The sequence below is a fragment of the Camelina sativa genome, chromosome 14 (assembly GCF_030686135.1).
Source record: "Camelina sativa cultivar CO46 ecotype springtype chromosome 14, ASM3068613v1".
NCBI classification, from domain to species: domain Eukaryota; kingdom Viridiplantae; phylum Streptophyta; class Magnoliopsida; order Brassicales; family Brassicaceae; genus Camelina; species Camelina sativa.
The window spans coordinates 2,968,431-2,986,966 of record NC_141893.1 but is presented as its reverse complement, the minus strand read 5'-3'; the positions used below and the strand labels follow the sequence as shown (position 1 = coordinate 2,986,966).

Genomic DNA, 18,536 nt, shown 5'->3' with positions numbered 1-18,536 from the left:
TCTTAATCATAAATATAAAATATAAAATGCATTAAAATCTAGTCAAGAAATACAGAAACAAATAATGCATTTTATATTTTTTTTATAAGATATGTATTCAAGTTTTTGAATAGATTTTAATGCATTGCCTAAACACATATATGTATTCAAGTTTTTAGAATGTGTTACATGTGAGAACTTATTTTTAGATAAATTACATAATTATAAATGAACTATCAAAATTTGGAAGCAAATCATGTATATAAATTGGAAACATTCGATCAAACCATATTAATCCACACTTAACCGGTTTCCGGATATAGAGGCTGGGTTGTGTGAAACCGAACCGGAGGCGAATTGGATTGTTCTTTTGCTAGTCTGATGAAGAAAGTGATGAAGAAACTGTAGGAACAATGGCGCCTCTCAAACATCTGGAGAAGGAGAACCCAATCATCGACGCCTCTTTCCGATATTTCTGCGCCTCGCATGGAATCGTAACAGGTTCTGTTCTTCTTCTTCTTCCTCTTCTTGTACCTCGTTTTCGTGTATTTGATTCCGTTTGATTTCCCTAAAAACCGATTGTGATTGGCATATATGAACATGGGAAACGAAAACGAAACTTCTTAGTCCAATTAGTGCAGTTTTACTTTCAACAGTTTCAAAATTCAGTTTTAGAAGAAGAGCTTCTTTGTATTCTGGAATTTGGATATTTTGATCTTAAGGTGTTCGACGAATTGCGTTTGGGTTACAGAACTTGTCGGACCTTCGTCTTCTGGTAAAACACAAGTATGTATTTAAATACTTTTGCCTTTCATACTGCCACATCACATAATACTTGTATGCTGTATTGTGTATTGGTGTTTCATTCAAGCGTTTTAAGCTGCAACCGATAATAATGTAGGACATAGAAACCGTTCCTAGAAGGATTTTGTTGTCTTTGCTTATCCCTTCTCTCTTTACATTGTGTGATTTCTTATGAATGAATATTCAGTTTTGCATGCAAGCTGCTGCAAGCGTGGCAGAGAAGCATGATGGTGGAGTTTTATATCTAGACACGGGGAACTCTTTTTCTGCTCGACGCATTGCTCACTTTGGCTCAAGTTCCGATACTTCTTTAGGACAGGTTTATTTACTGGAAACTAGTGTCCCCTAGCTTGTTAGTCACCAATCATCAATTCTCTTATGTGCGAGAAACATATATGTGCAGAAAGTCATGAGCAGAATATCATGTCACGCGGTCTATGACATCTACACAATGCTTGAGACGCTGCAAGGTCTAGACATTACTTTGAGATCGCAGGTATTACGCTGGCTAGAAGTTGCAATGTCCTCAATGTCTCTTCAATGTCTATTTTTAAGTGTTAACTATTTGTTTGATATATCTATTTCAGGTGCAGACGAATGTGAATGAACACCGGTTACGGTTGTTAGTTGTTGATTCAATCTCTTCTCTGATAACCCCAATCCTTGGAGGCAATGGCTCACAGGGTACATGTCCTTGTACGTCCATCACATTTTCTTCACCTAAACGGTTAACAGATGATGAGGTAGTGATTATGATGAGTCACAACTCGGTGTGTGCAGGACGCGCTTTGATGGTGGCCGTTGGATATATGCTTAAGAAGCTGGCACATGAACATAGCATCGCTATACTGGTATTAATGAAGTTTCAGGGCATTGGGTGTGTGTTCTTGTGCTTTAAAAGTTTAAACCTTTTTGTACTATTACTGAAGGTGACAAACCACACGGTGGGTGCTGGAGGAGAAGGCGGTAAAACCAAACCAGCTCTTGGTGAAACTTGGAAAAGCATCCCACACGCGAGACTTATGTTATCGCGTGACCATAAGAATAGCAACTGCACCATCTCCATCTTAAAACACACATCCATGGTACTTTGCTCACCAAACAAATGTTCCTCATCTCTTAATCCAAATTCGTGTAGTGAGGTTTTACAATTTCTGTTCCTATTTGTCATCTTTATTATAGCCCTCAGGCCAAACTATGAGGATCACGACTCACAAGGCTAATCGATAACGTTTATAAGTCTCCTTGGTCATCTACGCCCATCGTTTGGATCTGCAAGATGAGAACAACCACCGTAAACGAGGAAAGAAACAATGCTCAGATGGATTTTGTTTTTGTTATAAAATGTAGAATTGTACTGCAACAACGAATTCATAGAAGTATTCAATAACCTTTTTCAAGACAAAATATGTAATACACAATTGTTTAACAAATCAAGTGTATATATATATATAAGCGATCAGAGTTTGGACAACACATACGTTCATTTTTTTTTCCAGAGTTGCGCTTATCTGAAACAGAGCGAAAGAAGAAGACGAAGAGAATCCAATGCGTAGAAGACTATCGTCTCTTCTAATTACCAATCGCAGCATCGCGTCTCGACAACATTACCACACATCTCGACCTGAAAAACCCACGAAGAAAGCCAACAACAGCCATGAACCAACAACACACAAGTTCACAAGGAAGCCATGGGAGGAGGTGCCGTTTCTCACGGATCTCAAAGAGACTAAAGACCCAGAGGAAGCTCTTTCTCTCTTCAACCATTACCAGGAAATGGGTTTCCGACACGACTACCCATCTTACTCTTCTCTCATCTACAAGCTCGCCAAGTCCCGTAACTTCGACGCTGTCGACCAAATTCTCCGCTTAATCCGCTACCGAAACGTTCGTTGCAGAGAATCCCTTTTCATGGCGTTGATTCAGCATTACGGCAAAGCCGGTTCGGTTGATAAAGCCGTCAATGTTTTCCACAACATGACCTCCTTCGACTGTGTTCGTACGATTCAGTCCCTGAACACACTCATCAACGTTCTCGTCGATAACAGCGAGTTGGAAAAGGCTAAAAGCTTATTTCACGGAGCAAAGGATATTACGTCCCAATTCGGTATCTTTCAATATATTGATCAAAGGGTTTCTTGATAATTGCGATTGGGAAGCTGCATGTAAGGTGTTCGATGAAATGCTTGAGATGGAAGTTCAACCGACTGTGGTGACGTACAATAGCCTGATTGGATTCTTATGCCGGAATAACGATCTGGTCAAGGCCAAGAGCTTGCTTGAAGATATGATTCAGAAAAGAATACGCCCCAATGCTGTGACATTTGGGTTGTTGATGAAAGGTTTTTGTTGTAAAGGAGAGTACAATGAAGCGAAGAAGTTGATGTTCGATATGGAGTATCGTGGGTGTAAACCAGGCCTTGTGAATTATGGGGTTTTGATGAGTGATCTTGGGACGAGAGGAAAAATAGATGAGGCAAAGCTTCTACTAGGAGAGATGAAGAAAAGGCGGATGAAACCAGATGTTGTCATCTATAATATTCTAGTAAACCATCTTTGTAGTGAGGGTAGAGTCCCCGAGGCTTATAGAATGCTGACTGAGATGCAGATGAAAGGTTGTAAGCCGAATGCAGCTACATACCGTATGATGGTTGATGGGTTTTGTCGTATTGGCGATTTTGATTCAGGGTTAAATGTTTTGAATGCAATGCTTGCAAGCAGACACTCTCCCACACCTGCAACATTTGTATGTTTGGTTGCTGGGCTGATAAAAGGTGGTGATTTGGATCATGCTTGCTTTGTGTTAGAGTTGATGGGAAAGAAAAATTTAAGCTTTGGATCTGGTGCTTGGGAAAACCTACTTTGTGATCTCTGCATCAAAGATGGAGGAGCTTGTTCTGAGGCTTTGTCAGAAGTGATATCTATCTAAGCGTGACCTCTTTAAGGTGAGATTCTTATGCTTGTTTTACTCCTGAGTTAAAATGGAACAGGGTGGATGAATTTAATTCCTTCTTAATTCAACAAATTTGTTTTGAGGGGAAAATCTTGCAGAATTGCTTTATTGAGATTGATTTACACTGTTGGTGGGGCTTCTAATAAGTTGATATATATATCAAAGATCTTGTGATGAAGTTATAGCTTAAGTTTTGTGGGAATTTTTTTTAATGTTTATTCCTTAAAACCAAACCACACATATAATGGACAAGCTGTTACCTACTCCGTTTCATCAACTACATCTTCTTATGTCACCAATATAGTTTCATTTATATATAAATGCTCTTCTAGGATCAACTTATATAAATTCAAATGACAAGTAAAAACAATTCAATTCAAAATTCAAACTAACAATCTTAGCCTTTAATTTTTGTCCTTCTCGATGGCAGACTGCAAGGTCCTCTTCTTCCTGGTTTTGGCCCTCGCCATTACTTTTGTCTCAGCTGGTCGGATTCTTAATGAAGAAGAAGATATTGGGTTGGTCCCTTTGCCTACCACAAGTTCAGGCCCCTTTCCCATTCCTAGTTCAGTTCCTGCAACTGGTATCGCTTTTGGTACAGGTCCAGCCTCAGGCGGTTCAGTTCCCTTGACTTCTGCTTTTACTAGCCCCGGACCTCTACCAACCACTGGTTCTAGCCTTTTACCGGTTGCTAGTGCGAGTCCCTTGCCTGTTACTGGCCCTGGTCCTCTACCCACCACTGGTTCTGGTCCCTTACCGGGTGCTAGTTCGGGTATTTTCTCTAGTGCAGATTCAGGGCCTTTGCCTACTGTCGTTTCAGGTGCCGCAGCTACGGGTCAGGGAGCAGGTGCCGGGTCAGCGATTGGTGGTTCAGCTCCCGACCACACTTTGGTTTTCTTCATGCATGATATACTCGGGGGCTCAAATCCGACAGCCAGAGCTGTGACTGGAGTCGTTGCAAACGCAGCTCTCAGTGGCCAAATTCCATTCGCTAAGACCAATGGCGCAAACCTCCCTATTAGTAACGGTGTTCCAACAGACAATAACAACAATGGAATCCTGAATAACAACAACGTTCCACTTCTTGTCGGGCTTGGCGGAACCACTTCCAACATCCTACAGAGCAACGGAAACAACATGTTGAACGGTCTCCCTGTGGCTAACGGTGGCCAGCTCCCATCGGGTTCGTCTCTTCAGATGCTCATGTTTGGGACACTGTCGGTGATTGACAACGAACTTACCGAAGGGCATGAACTGGGGTCCGGTCTGCTTGGTAAAGCCCAGGGCTTCTATGTGGCGAGCGCCGTTGATGGAACCAGCCAGACTATGGCTTTCACGGCTATGTTTGAGAGTGGCGGTTATGAAGATAGCATCAGTTTCTTTGGTATACATAGAACAGCGACATCAGAATCTCATCTTGGAGTCATGGGTGGTACCGGTAAGTATATGAATGCGAGAGGATACGCCATTGTCAAGACTTTTACAGGTGCCTCCGGGACCCAACAGCAGCAGCAGCAACGGTTCACAGATGGACTCGAAACTGTTTTGGAGTGCACCGTTTATCTTTCTTACTAGCTTTTTTTTTTCTCCCTCTTCTCTATTTGTTCTTTGTCGTTTTAAAATGTAAGAAAATGTGAAAATCTATTAATTTGACAACAAATCCCCCACGTTAATTTCAAAGTTCACATAGGAACAAAAAAGAGAAAACAGTTATTTGCCACCATTAGTTGACCATTTAACAAACTATTGTATGCCTCTAATTAAAATATTAAATTATCTGTAAGAATGTCAGAAACAAGATTAAATAAATTTTGTGGCACAACCAAAGAAATTCACATATGTTTTATCCAGCCAGACAAAGTCACTTCAATAACTAACTAAACTGCAGTGCCATATCGGATTGGAGTCATATAGACCATTGGCATAATCTGCAGAATCAAAGTCTTATTGTTGCTAAGGCCGATCATATTATATTTCCCGAGTTTTAAAAAACAAAAGGAGAGAAAAAGAGGGACGACAAGCGTGTACATTTTGATGGACTTTTGGACCCAACGGCTCCAACAGAAAAAACAAACAGTGGTTCGAAAAAAACAAACAGTCGTAGAAACAGATTCTCCTTTGAAAAGCCTTACCACCAAAACAAAAAACCAAAATATGCCTGAATAAATACCCCTAACACCGTAAGACTCATTTCTTCAAACCCAAGAAACGATGGTGCTCTTGAAACCCTCTGCCTTGCTAAAATCCTCTAAGCCACGGCCGCAACAGCAACAGGGCTTCTCCGAGTCTCTAATCGGCGATAGTGTGGATGCAGTTGACGCTTTCATAAGCCAATGGGTTTCTCCACACCAAAACGATTCTTCTACATCTTCCTGCATACTCTCTTCCCTCTTCTCCGCCCAAAACCGACTACAAGGCAGACGCTTCCTCGAGGTACTCGGCAGGTTACAATACGCCATTCAGAGTACGGTTGTGGTGAATCCAGACTCCGCTAAGCTCGCTCAAGGGCAGGATTTGATGCGCAAAGCTATGAAGCATTTGGAAAAAGAGTTTTATCGGGTTATGAAATCCAATAACCGGTTTTTGGATCCTGAATCAGTCTCCGGTTGGTCTTCTGAGTCCAACACATCTTCGACGAGATCAACTGTAAACGCTTCTGATTCTTCTTCATCTGATGATAACGAGCTTGATTTCGAATCCTCATCTGAATTAGGCAACGAGACAGGAGGACGATTTGGAGAGTCTGATGCTATTGTGGATTTGAAGATGATAGCAAATTGCATGATCTCTTCTGGTTACGAGAAAGATTGTGTCAAAATCTATAAGAAATTTCGTAAAAGGATCATCGTCGACGTACTAACTCGCCTAGGGTTTGAGAAGCTAACCTCAGCGCAGATGCAGAAACTGGATTGGGAGACTCTGGAGAAGAAGATCAAAACCTGGGTGAGGGTTACGACAGTAGCAATCACCACTCTGTTCAACGGAGAACGTATCCTTTCCGATCACATATTCTCATCCGTCTCCGTCGCTGCGTCTTGCTTCGTCGAGATTACGCTACAGAGCGCGTTGAGCCTCTTCATCTTCTCACTAACCATAGCGAAATCCAAAAAAACTGCGGAGAAGATCTTCCCAACGCTCGACGTTTACCAGACAATCTTAAACCTAATCCCCAAAATAAATCAGATCTTCAGCTACGATTCGACCGCTTCCGTCAGATCACAAGCGGCTGGATCTCTAGAGAAGCTCTCTGAATCGGTGAATGCGATGATGACGGAGTTCCAAACGTCGATTACGAAAGAGTCGTCGAAATCGGCGATTCCTGGCGGCGGGGTTCATCAGCTCACGAGGTACGTGATGAATTTCATCGTCTTCCTCGCAGACTACAGCGACTCCCTCGCCACGATTCTCAAGGAGTCATCGTTGCCTTTGCCGGAGGATTACTTCAGAAGCAGCGGCGAGGAAAATCCAGGATCCGGTGGTCGATCTCCGATGGCGGCGAGACTCGCGTGGTTGGTTCTCGTCTTGCTCTGCAAAATCGACGCCAAATCTCGTCTCTACAACGACTCGGCTCTCTCTTATCTCTTCCTAGGCAACAACCTGCATTACGTTGTGACCAAGGTCCGTACATCGAACCTGAGAATCGTACTCGGAGACGATTGGGTGACGAACCACGAGGTGAAGGTGAGTCAGTACCTCGAGAAATACGAGAAAAAGGCGTGGGTAGACGTGATAGCGTCGCTCCCCGGAGATACGACGGCGGAAGCGAAGGCGGAAGAGGCACTGAGACGGTTCAACGAAGCGTTCGAAGAGGCTTACAAGAAACACAAGACTTGGGTCGTACCCGACCCGAAACTGAGAGGAGAGATCCAAGCCTCCGTGGCGAGTAAGCTCATGCCCGGGTATACAGGTTTCTACAAAAAGTACCCGGTCGGGTCATGGAAGATTGTCAGATTTACCCCTGAAGATCTTAATAATTACATAACCGACCTATATATTGGTTTAGGAAGAAGCGTGCCCGTATCAAAGACTCACAAGTATGTGGTGGCTAGCCATGCCATTGCCACCACGGATGTGAAGCATTGCTCCATGTAAAAAAGAAAGCTCGCTCGTGTAAACTTCTTGTGCTTTAACGGTGTTGAATCAACAACAACGACTACGACAACGTGGTTTAGTCGAACGATTATATTTAAATTCCAGTTTTCTATATTGATTGGTCAACAACGGAATCATAGCTCTGTCCTAGTCTAAAAAGCCCATACCAATTTTAGGCTTCAAATTATATAGAAGAATAAGGCCACGGCCACATTCCCATTTGCCAGTATTCCAGAGTGTACTTGTGCTCGTTTGTAATGTAAGCACGTGTTTGTGTTCACACAATCACAGTCACGCCTAAATCACATTCTTTCTTTATAAATAATCTTTTTATTAACCTTTTATTTCTCAAACCCATAAAGTATACTATATGTTTAGGCTCCTAGTTTGTGTTTCAGTGTTTGTATTGGGTTAATTTAGTGATTTCTATCATAGTCGATCGAATATAAACCATCGCAATTGTGAAACAAAAAGGCTTGTTGGTTTTAAATGTTTAGTTTCGTGAATGTTACGATGCTTTATTATTTCATTAAGGAATGCAGAGGTGTGTGGTCAAACGTGCACTTTCGTTGTTGGGTAGCCCATGCGATGGATTTCAACTATATTTGTTCAAAAACATTTTTATACAATTTGTGACTAATTCACTTAAATTACACTAGTTTGCTAAAGGATAATTTACTGAAGGCAAAATTTGTGAAAAAAAGATAAAAGATATTCCATTGACTTTTAAATAAATGAATTATGATAGATGATGACCGACAAAACAATATGGCTCGTTGCTAAAAAAAAAGGTCATGATTCGCCGCAGCGAAAATTATAAAACAAACAAAAAAAATTGTGGTTGGAAGTTAAGTAGTTAGATGAATTTAATGATGATTTATTTTAGTATTCCGTATATGAAAAAAGCATACATAGGAGAGACGTATACCAGTTTGGCCACGATGTAACTACCATCGTCTTTAATTTTTCAGTGGCAACATACATGTTAAAGTTAATTATATTCTGATGAAAACAAAATAAAACCATGCATGTTAACATCTCATTATAAAAATAAAATTTTAAAAAAAAAAAAAAAAAAAAAGTCGTCAGATTTAACATCTCAACATACTGGTTCTTTCTTGTCCATATTTTGCCTGCATACTATCACATATCTCACTGGCATTAACCTCATCCCTCTCATGATGATCAGATCATAACCTGATTTCAATTATTGTTCCTTTTTGGTTTAATTTTGATAATCTCTTTGATTTGGTAACTCATTTTTTCCCGATTGTTTGTATAACAAAGTTTAACTTTCATGCGTGATCAGTAATTTAATTTTCTCAACCTATATATAGTAGTACTTATTATATTTGGCCTACAATCTAGGTTTTGAAAGTAATGTTCTTCAGAATATTCAAGGTCACTTAATCATTATAAGGCTAAGTGACAGAGACATATGATTAATAATTTAATCACGTAAATGATTGTGAACCAGTGTCATCTCTCCATTTGCTAGCAATCGATCGAATCGACAGTTTTGGTTCTTTGGATCGGATAATCTCAAGAATTGTCAAACAACTTGTGAAATGAAATGACCAACAAGCTAAAAGCACCGGCAAACATTAACTCTATCATTATTGGAACGAACCTTAAAACTACTCTTAACTCTTTCACTAATAATAATATACTACTACTATACATGACCATTTCTTTTTGTAAAGCAAGTTTTTTTTGTTTCTTTTATTTTTTGTAAAGCAAGTTGACTAGCAGTAAACGCGTGATCGTCATTGACAACATATTTATTGCGTCCAAATAATATACGTATATAAATTAAGACTACTAGATAAGTAAGTCTTATACAATTAAACGAGATGGTTAGGACTTAGGAGTTTGAGCCGACTAATTAAAAATAAGAGAATAAAGTAAAAAGACGTAGGCAACACGCAGATAGTGTGAGTAAGCGACTAAGCGTTGATGTTTTGTAGCAAAAGAGAGATACGTAATTTAAGTTGGTGGAAGTTGAGATGAGCTATCACAACACTCTCACTTACATATATATTCTCATACTCACACCTCACCAGATCTCTTTATTGCTCTTTCATCTACAACCTCAATTTTTTTTGTTCATATATCATAAAATAAAACATACACCCAATCTTAACTTCAAAACTTTGGTCCAACAAAACGTACGTCAATCGATACAATCGTTTGCTCTAGCTTATGAATCCTGTTTGACGTATATCATGAATTTGTAGCAACAGTTAGTTTTGATATTAAATAAAATTAATATATGATTCTTTTCTACGGATGATGTTAATAACTGAAGTGAAGATGAAAATAAGTTTAATTAGAAATGTCTTCAGTATCATAAATGTCACAGAAAATATATAGTATATAGTCTTGAAAAGTCAGAACGTACCAAAATATTCAGCGTGTATTTATAAACTTAGGGGGAGGTATTGGTTTAGGATTTAGAAAGAATTTTAGTGACTTTGTGTTTTTAAAAATCTTGCTGACTTTTTAAATCATAGAAAATTAGAAAGTAAAAATGAAAGATTCTATAAGAGATTGTTAGGAAGTTATTTTAAATCTTGCTGATTTGTGTTTCCTAATCTTGTAAAATCTTTCATAAAATCTTTCAAAATCTTTCTATTTCATGAAAGAGTTTTCATGACTTTTGTTATGAAGGAAATGATATAAAATCCTAAACCAATAACAGAAAATTTGAATTCATTAACAATCCAAGATTCTTTTGTTTTAATTGAATAACATAAAACTTTCCATGACTTTATAAGACTCTTAATCCAATAACACTAGATTTATCAAGATTTAAGATAACTTTTTACAAATCCACAACCAATAACACCAAATTTTTAAAGAGTTTTAAAAAGTCTTGATTGAATAACAACATATTTTACATAACTTTTAAAGTCATTAAAATTCTTTCTAAATCCTAAACCAATAACCCCTCCTTAATAAATAGACACCGGCGAAGTCTTTCTCGAACTTAGCATATACTAATATACATCCACATCAATGTGTCATCTTGTTGTATGACACAAGTTAGTATGACAATCACTGTTTTAATGGAATGTTTGAGAAAACAGTAGAGAATCGAATACAATTGGCTGTCTGATAATGGCCAGAATATCCACAAATAAATTCCATTTTTTATGGATATATAATTTTACTTCGCCAATCCTAACTTTGCTACCCAAACCCAAATCTCTCTAGTACTAGGTTATTCTAATGGTTTGATTAGTTTACTTTGTTAACTTATTATGATCAAAAAAGGCCTGAGACTCACTAGCTAGTCTTCTACGTGGCATATATTAAATAATATATAACTAAAAGAGACATGAATTTCATCTATTCATTTTTGAGTTGAAAACTATATATAGAACTTGACGATAAATTCTCACAACGTTTATCTTTCTTTTTTTTTTTTTTTTTTTTAACATATATTTGATATATACAGTACTTGAATTAATGTCCTCGGAGTCAAAGTAAAACCATACAATAGTTGGTGCATGTGTGTGTGAATCTTTCTGACAGTAATAAATTTATATAGACAGGCGAAGTTCTCGTCCACTTTCTACACCAACATCAATGTGCCAATCTTATTGTTTTAGTTTTCTTATCATTAATTTGTGTCCTTGCATGTAACTTTCCCAATTAAATTCAAGTCTTTTATTAACCCTCCGAGAATTTACCGAATGATGTTGACATAATTTATCGGACGGATCATGAGTTGTCAAAAAAAATGAGAGCTGTCTTTTCCTGCTCCACTCTCCTCTTATATATCCCACAACACTCTTGGCTACATCTTCATACATTTTTGTTATAAGCCTCATCATCACTTCTCTTTTTAACTCCAACAAAAAATAAACAATGGATATTCTCTTTATGCTCTTATCTCTTCTCATCTCTTATCTCATCTTCAAGATCTGGAAACGAATAGACTCCAAGAGAGATCAAAATTGTTACATCTTAGACTACCAGTGTCACAAACCTTCCGATGATCGTATGGTGAACACTCAATTCAGCGGTGACGTCATCCTTCGAAACAAACACCTTCAACTCAACGAGTACAAGTTCCTCCTCAAAGCCATCGTTAGTTCCGGAATCGGAGAGCAAACTTACGCACCAAGGCTCTTCTTTGAGGGCCGTGAACAGAGTCCTACGCTACAAGATGCGATCTCGGAGATGGAAGAGTTTTACATTGACACGATTGAGAAAGTACTTGAGAGAAACAAGATCTCGCCTTCGGATATTGACATCCTCGTTGTCAACGTCTCGATGCTCAATTCAACGCCTTCACTCTCTGCAAGAATCATTAACCATTACAAAATGAGAGATGACATCAAAGTTTTCAACTTAACGGCGATGGGATGTAGCGCCAGTGTTATCTCCGTAGATATTGTCAAAAACATGTTCAAAACATACAAGAACAAGCTTGCTCTCGTCGTGACCTCCGAGTCACTTAGTCCTAACTGGTACAGCGGAAGCAACCGGTCCATGATCCTTGCCAACTGCTTGTTCCGCTCCGGTGGCTGCGCGGTTCTCTTGACGAACAAGCGTAGTCTGAGCCGGAGAGCCATGTTCAAGCTAAAGTGTTTGGTAAGGACGCACCATGGAGCAAGAGACGATTCATACAGCGCCTGTGTCCAAAAAGAAGACGAGCTAGGACATATCGGTGTCCACTTAGACAAGACTCTTCCAAAAGCGGCGACTCGTGCTTTCGTAGACAACCTCAAAGTCATCACTCCCAAGATTCTCCCGGTAACCGAGCTCTTGAGGTTTATGCTGTATCTTCTTCTAAAGAAGCTTCGTAAAAACCCTAGCAAAGGCTCGAACGTGGCTCAGGCAGCTCCAAAGGCAGGGATTAAAGCAGGGATTAACTTCAAGACCGGTATAGACCATTTCTGCATTCACACGGGAGGTAAAGCGGTTATAGACGCAATCGGTTACAGCCTCGACCTAAGCGAGTACGATCTAGAACCGGCTAGGATGACGCTACACCGGTTTGGGAACACGTCGGCGAGTAGCTTGTGGTATGTTTTGGGGTACATGGAAGCGAAGAAGAGGCTGAAGAGAGGAGATAGAGTGTTCATGATCAGCTTTGGGGCAGGTTTCAAGTGCAATAGTTGCGTTTGGGAAGTAGTGAGAGACCTTAACGTTGGAGAAGCTATAGGGAATGTGTGGAATCATTGCATTGATCAGTACCCACCAAAATCGCTTTTGAATCCTTTCTTTGAGAAGTATGGTTGGATTAATGAAGAAGAGCCCGAAACTTTCAAGATACCCGACGGACTTATGTGAAGTGTTTTCTTGGAATCATTATAAACATTGCATATACAGTGCTACTGCAAATTAAATCTACAAAAGGTGACTATATAGTTTATTTTCCTCTTTCTTTTTCTATTTATTTATTTGTATTTGTTACATTTTACACTCTTTTTTTTTCTAATTGGATGGCAAAGAAAATATGCATGACACAGAAACTGCAATATAAAAGTTTATTAAAAAAAAAAAATTCGGGTGTAAAATTTTATTTATTGTATACCTGTGGTAAAAAATAACAGTAATATTCCGAAAAGCCATCATGCATATATTGCAGTGTTTCTAGTTTCTACTATAAAAAATTAATGTTATAATGCTTTCTGTGACATATTTAGTTACTAACTAAAGCATGTCACACTACATATTCATGCCACTTTAGTTAAATAAGTTTTTTTTTTTTTACAATTTAGTTAAATAACTTTAGCTGTTAAAAGAGGGCATTATTTATCTTTTATGACACACGTAACGTACGATGTCTATCAAGCAAATCAATTATGTCTATGAACGTTAAGTTTTTTTTTTTTGTCAACATGAACGTTAAGTTATTAAAGTGGAAATTTATAATATAAGACTTAATTAGATAATTTAGTGTTTCATGATTATAAACACTGTTCCTATCGAAAAGAAGAAGAATGAACACTGAGGTATACATATGAAAATTTTGTGGTATTATGAAAAATATACGGATGTGTCGGCATTGCATTGGTGGTGGAATAAAAGAGAAAATAAAGCTGGTTTGGTAAGGAAGTACATTCAATTCGCATTGATTCCACACCACCCGATTCAGGTCCCATATATTTACCATCAAATTCACCAAAATAATTAATGTTTTTTTCACATGTCTGCTTAATTAAATATATCAAGCCGCCAAAAAATTATCTTTGACTATATTAGAACCAGAGACAAGAATATTGATAATTTATCTGCAAATGATGAAACAAAAAATCCTTTATTTTCAAACATACTCTAAACCTAAAACTAGCAAAACTACAAATAATTTCTTCAGCTGATGTTTACTACTACTTGTGGATCATTATATTGACTTTTTTTTCACAAGTTCTTCAGTTGTTTGTAGTGGAAAACTATTTTAGGGTAAATAAGGAATTATCACCTCACAAAATACATATTATGTTTCTGATCATGTTATCACTGAAATTAACCTTTTCGTACACAGTATTTAAAAATCTTGATATTGTATACAGCACCATGTCCGGTTAATTGGGGGATCAAGTATTGTATTATAAGATGATGGTCACTATACAAAGTCCTTTATATGTGACTGAAATTTTGAGAATTAGAAAATGAGGTTACAGAAATAAGAGAATAGTGACAGAATGAATATAGTAGAGATGTGCCTGACCTGATGATGATGTATTATAACATAAAAGCAGCATGTTTAAGTGGTTAGAATGAATTAATTGTGCCTACAAGTAGGCTTCTTTATTTGCAAGAAGCTGTGATGTTGTCACGACTCACTTTTTTTTTTTTGTTATGACTTACTTTTTGTATATCTAAAAAACGTAATTGTCTTTTATTTTAAATATGGATTCTCTTATATTTATTGCGCCGAATCAAATCCATTTATATAATTTGTGGTAATATGGGAAAGTCCATTATTATTTGGGTCGGAGACTTTGTGTTTTCTTAACGTTTTGGAAATTTAATGTTCGTTCTTTTTTTTTAGAGCAAAGGATAAATCACTCTGCAACAACTGGATTTTTTCAATAAATTATTAACTTAATTTAGATGACTGAAGTTTTGAGAGTTCTATTAATGAAAAAGTTAAGGTCCAAATAAATTAGGGGTTTGTATCCTTCTGAGCCTCTGAGGGAGATTTCATTGTTTAATGTTGTACTATATATAACATAATGATAGCGCAAAGCATAACGCAGTCACTGTATTTAGGTTAATGTCAAAAAAAACAAAAATAACTGTATTTAGATCTTGAACTGCTAAAATACTCACCTTAACTTCAAAGATCTTGAACTGCTAAAATACTTTCTTGGCCTCCATGTAGTTCCGCTTTTCTAAAAGCTCACAGAAACAGCTTTGATGTATTTTTGTACTTTGTAACTATAGTTAATGAATTAGATGTGGTTAAGCCTGTAAATAATAAGGAAAACACACTTGACTAAGACTCTTATTTTATATGAAATTTTATACTAAAGTGGATCTTTTATATAAAAAAAAAAAAAACCAAAAAAAAGGAAATTTATGTGTGTATATTTTCGTTTTTCATATCATCACCAATTTATTCGTTATTAACGCCGAAGTAGTAAATCCAAGCAAAGCATGCATCATCTTGTTATATGTCTTTCCCGTTTGTGAAAATGTAAAACGTAAACTAAACACCTTGTTGTTGATATATACTTTATATACTTTTGAAAGGATGGGAAATATATCTGAATATCAACTCTGTTTTTTTTTTGTTCCCTTCTATTTCAACTAATTTTGATTCGAATATATTAGGACATACTTGAATTAGCAATTTTATTACCACAGCTCCAAATCCGATCAATCATTCCGAAAATTTATACAACGTACCATTTATGTTGGTATCTTATTTGCATGAAGTTGCATTATCAAATTTCAAAAAAATAAAATAAAATAAAGAGACAATAATATAACAACTAAAAAGTTAAGCGCACTTGCAAAAACGATTAAAAACTTATTAGCATAAAATCAAATTAAATTCGACAAAACCACTTATATATAGAAACGATCATACATCAAAGCTAAGAAAAGAATCTACTTTACTTCTTGATATCTTTAAATCAAACAATTTAAAAATAATAAGTAGAGATTTTTGAAAAAGAGAAAAACATTTTTATAAGATTGAAGGGTGGTCATGATCACTACCTTTCAAGAAAGTAGCACAGAAATGTTTATGTTATAGATTCGTTTTCGTTTATTGGCTCATGGATTCACATACAAAAAGTGATCGACGTTGCTTTACATGTGCCTCTCATGTCCAAATTTCATTTTCTTATTAATCTTTGTTTCTTTCCACTTCGTCTTCTCTCTTTCTACTTAACAAGACCACCAAATTAAAACCAAAAAAAAAAGACCACCAAATTTATTTTGTGTGTCATCACATGTTCTCATGCATATATCTTCCAAGACCATTCTGAGGCCTGGTATGATCAATCTTTCTTCTTTTTTTTCTTTTCTTTTTTTTTTCTTTTGCTGCGTGCGTAGTAGAGAGATGTGACATCGATCTAACTTTGATGTTATTCAAAAAGCTCAATGTTCTTTTTTATATATAATGGTTGTCTGTACTGGTCATGGCAGGCCAATAATAGTAAATAATTTCGGTGGAGATATGAAAGGTGGCAAATCGATCGACCAGAATCAGAATGTGCAGTTTAGAATATGTCTGTAGAAAGAGTTTTGATTGATCGTCTTATTCGATAGAGAGGGTTTCTTAGGGTTTTGTACTTTTGTGATTGTATCAAAAAATGGAAGGGGAAGAAGACAATGTGGCGGGTTCTAGCATTATTCCAAAGAAGAAAATGGCGAAACAGCTGACCGGAAAACGCGAAGACACTCTGCTTCATTCAGCTGTGAGACAGGGTAACAAAGACAAAGTTGTCGAGATTCTTACGCAAACCAGAGAGTCTGAGTTAGATGAGCTGTTAGGGAAACAGAACCAATCAGGCGAAACCGCACTTTATGTTGCAGCAGAGTACGGTGATGTCGAGATTGTGAAGGAGATGATCAAATGCTATGATCTTGCTCTGGTTGAGATCAAAGCAAGGAACGGATTTGATGCTTTCCACATTGCTGCAAAGCAAGGACATCTCGGTACGTCTAAAACCCTTTGAAAAATCAGCCATTAATTAAAACCAGTTGAGTGCGTCTTTAGGATTAACTTTTTTTCCCCGGACTTTTTACAGATGTGTTGAAGGTTTTAGCAGAGGCTCATTCGGAGCTAGCGTTGACGGTGGATCTATCAAATACAACAGCACTGCACACAGCGGCAACACAAGGACATACAGAAGTGGTAAACTTTCTATTGGAATTGGGAAGCAGCCTCGCTGGAATTGCCAAGAGCAATGGCAAGACGGCTTTGCACTCTGCATCAAGGAACGGGCATGTCAAAGTCATTAAGGCTCTCTTGGCATCAGAACCTGCGATTGCAGTCAGAATGGACAAGAAGGGCCAAACAGCCCTTCACATGGCGGTGAAAGGAACAAAAGTTGAGGTCGTGGAGGAGCTTATCAAAGCGGATAGGTCTTCTATCAATATAGCCGACACAAAGGGAAACACCGCGCTGCATATTGCTGCCCGAAAAGGCAGATCGCAGATTGTTAAGTTGCTACTGGCCAACAACATGACGGACACAAAAGCTGTTAACCGATCAGGCGAAACAGCACTTGACACAGCAGAGAAGATTGGGAATCCAGAAGTGGCTCTTATCTTACAGAAACATGGTGTTCCCAGCGCCAAGACCATTAAGGCATCCGGGCCTAACCCTGCTAGAGAGCTGAAACAAACTGTAAGTGATATCAAGCATGAGGTTCACAACCAGCTTGAGCATACACGCCTGACCAGAAAACGTGTTCAAGGAATAGCCAAACAGCTCAACAAAATGCACACAGAAGGTCTAAACAATGCAATTAACTCGACAACTGTTGTAGCTGTTCTGATTGCTACGGTAGCTTTTGCAGCCATTTTCACTGTCCCAGGGCAGTATGTAGAAGACACAAGTAAGATTCCAGATGGGCATTCCCTCGGGGAGGCGAATATTGCATCGACAACTCCATTCATAATTTTCTTCATCTTTGATTCGATCGCTCTCTTCATCTCTTTAGCAGTCGTGGTGGTTCAGACATCAGTGGTGGTAATAGAGAGCAAGGCCAAGAAACAGATGATGGCTGTGATAAACAAACTTATGTGGCTTGCCTGTGTTCTCATCTCTGTTGCCTTTTTGGCTTTGTCGTTTGTTGTTGTTGGTGAAGAAGAGAAGTGGCTAGCCATTTGGGTGACTGCTATTGGGGCAACTATAATGATCACAACATTAGGAACGATGTGCTACTGGATAATACAGCACAGGATTGAAGCTGCCAATGCAAGAAACATTAGAAGATCCTCCATCAACAGTAAATCTGGATCCTGGGGAATTCCACAGCTTACAGATTCTGATATTCTCCAAAACGAGTGTAAGAAAATGTACGCAATCTGAATTTGACAGATACTCGATCCGTTTTCACATTTTATGTACACGGCAAGAAGTTGATGTACCTTTTTCTGACATGGTTGATTTCAATTTGTTGATGCCGGTGAAGCACTGGTATTGAGGAGTTACCTGAGATGCTTTGTACCCCCAGAAATTGAATAAATATTAGACCAGAAAGGAAGAGAGTAACATTAATGCAAAACC

The 18,536-nt window shown here is 38.0% G+C and overlaps 3 protein-coding genes and 3 pseudogenes across 9 annotated transcripts; all 6 read left to right on the top strand.

Moving 5' to 3' along the window:
• The first annotated feature begins 267 nt into the window (after positions 1–267).
• Positions 268–2,257, top strand: LOC104739355 (DNA repair protein RAD51 homolog 4). 4 transcript variants are annotated; one of them, XR_015579963.1, is made up of 8 exons: positions 268–480; positions 731–765; positions 971–1,102; positions 1,187–1,279; positions 1,371–1,479; positions 1,564–1,634; positions 1,713–1,868; positions 1,966–2,257. XR_015579963.1 is itself a non-coding variant. In XM_087484197.1 (8 exons), exons 1-8 carry the CDS (start codon positions 393–395, stop codon positions 2,011–2,013), a joined length of 720 nt encoding a protein of 239 aa, XP_087340323.1. In that variant the 5' UTR covers positions 277–392; the 3' UTR covers positions 2,014–2,257. The 4 variants fall into 4 exon arrangements, 3 of the variants coding, with proteins under 3 accessions (XP_087340323.1, XP_087340325.1, XP_087340324.1); XM_087484197.1 differs by having other exon boundaries at positions 277–480; positions 1,371–1,467; XM_087484199.1 differs by having other exon boundaries at positions 328–480; positions 636–765; positions 1,371–1,467.
• A 74-nt stretch (positions 2,258–2,331) lies between these two features.
• On the top strand, positions 2,332–3,712 carry LOC104739353 (uncharacterized; annotated as a pseudogene). The gene has a single exon (XR_015579961.1). The product of XR_015579961.1 is annotated as an uncharacterized LOC104739353 (transcript).
• Positions 3,713–4,050: 338 nt separating this feature from the next.
• LOC104739354 (dirigent protein 25 pseudogene) lies at positions 4,051–5,459 on the top strand (annotated as a pseudogene). Its single transcript, XR_015579962.1, has one exon. The product of XR_015579962.1 is annotated as a dirigent protein 25 pseudogene (transcript).
• Positions 5,460–5,485: 26 nt separating this feature from the next.
• On the top strand, positions 5,486–8,162 carry LOC104739352 (exocyst complex component EXO70H1 pseudogene; annotated as a pseudogene). Its single transcript, XR_015579960.1, has one exon. The product of XR_015579960.1 is annotated as an exocyst complex component EXO70H1 pseudogene (transcript).
• Positions 8,163–11,617: 3,455 nt separating this feature from the next.
• LOC104739351 (3-ketoacyl-CoA synthase 3) lies at positions 11,618–13,409 on the top strand. The gene has a single exon (XM_010459673.3). The coding sequence runs from the start codon at positions 11,702–11,704 to the stop codon at positions 13,130–13,132; it is 1,431 nt and encodes a 476-aa protein (XP_010457975.2). The 5' UTR covers positions 11,618–11,701; the 3' UTR covers positions 13,133–13,409.
• Positions 13,410–16,010: 2,601 nt separating this feature from the next.
• On the top strand, positions 16,011–18,534 carry LOC104739350 (ankyrin repeat-containing protein At5g02620-like). Its single transcript, XM_010459672.3, has 3 exons — positions 16,011–16,290; positions 16,445–16,957; positions 17,050–18,534. Exons 2-3 carry the CDS (start codon positions 16,612–16,614, stop codon positions 18,336–18,338), a joined length of 1,635 nt encoding a protein of 544 aa, XP_010457974.1. The 5' UTR covers positions 16,011–16,290; positions 16,445–16,611; the 3' UTR covers positions 18,339–18,534.
• The last annotated feature ends 2 nt before the right edge of the window (positions 18,535–18,536 follow it).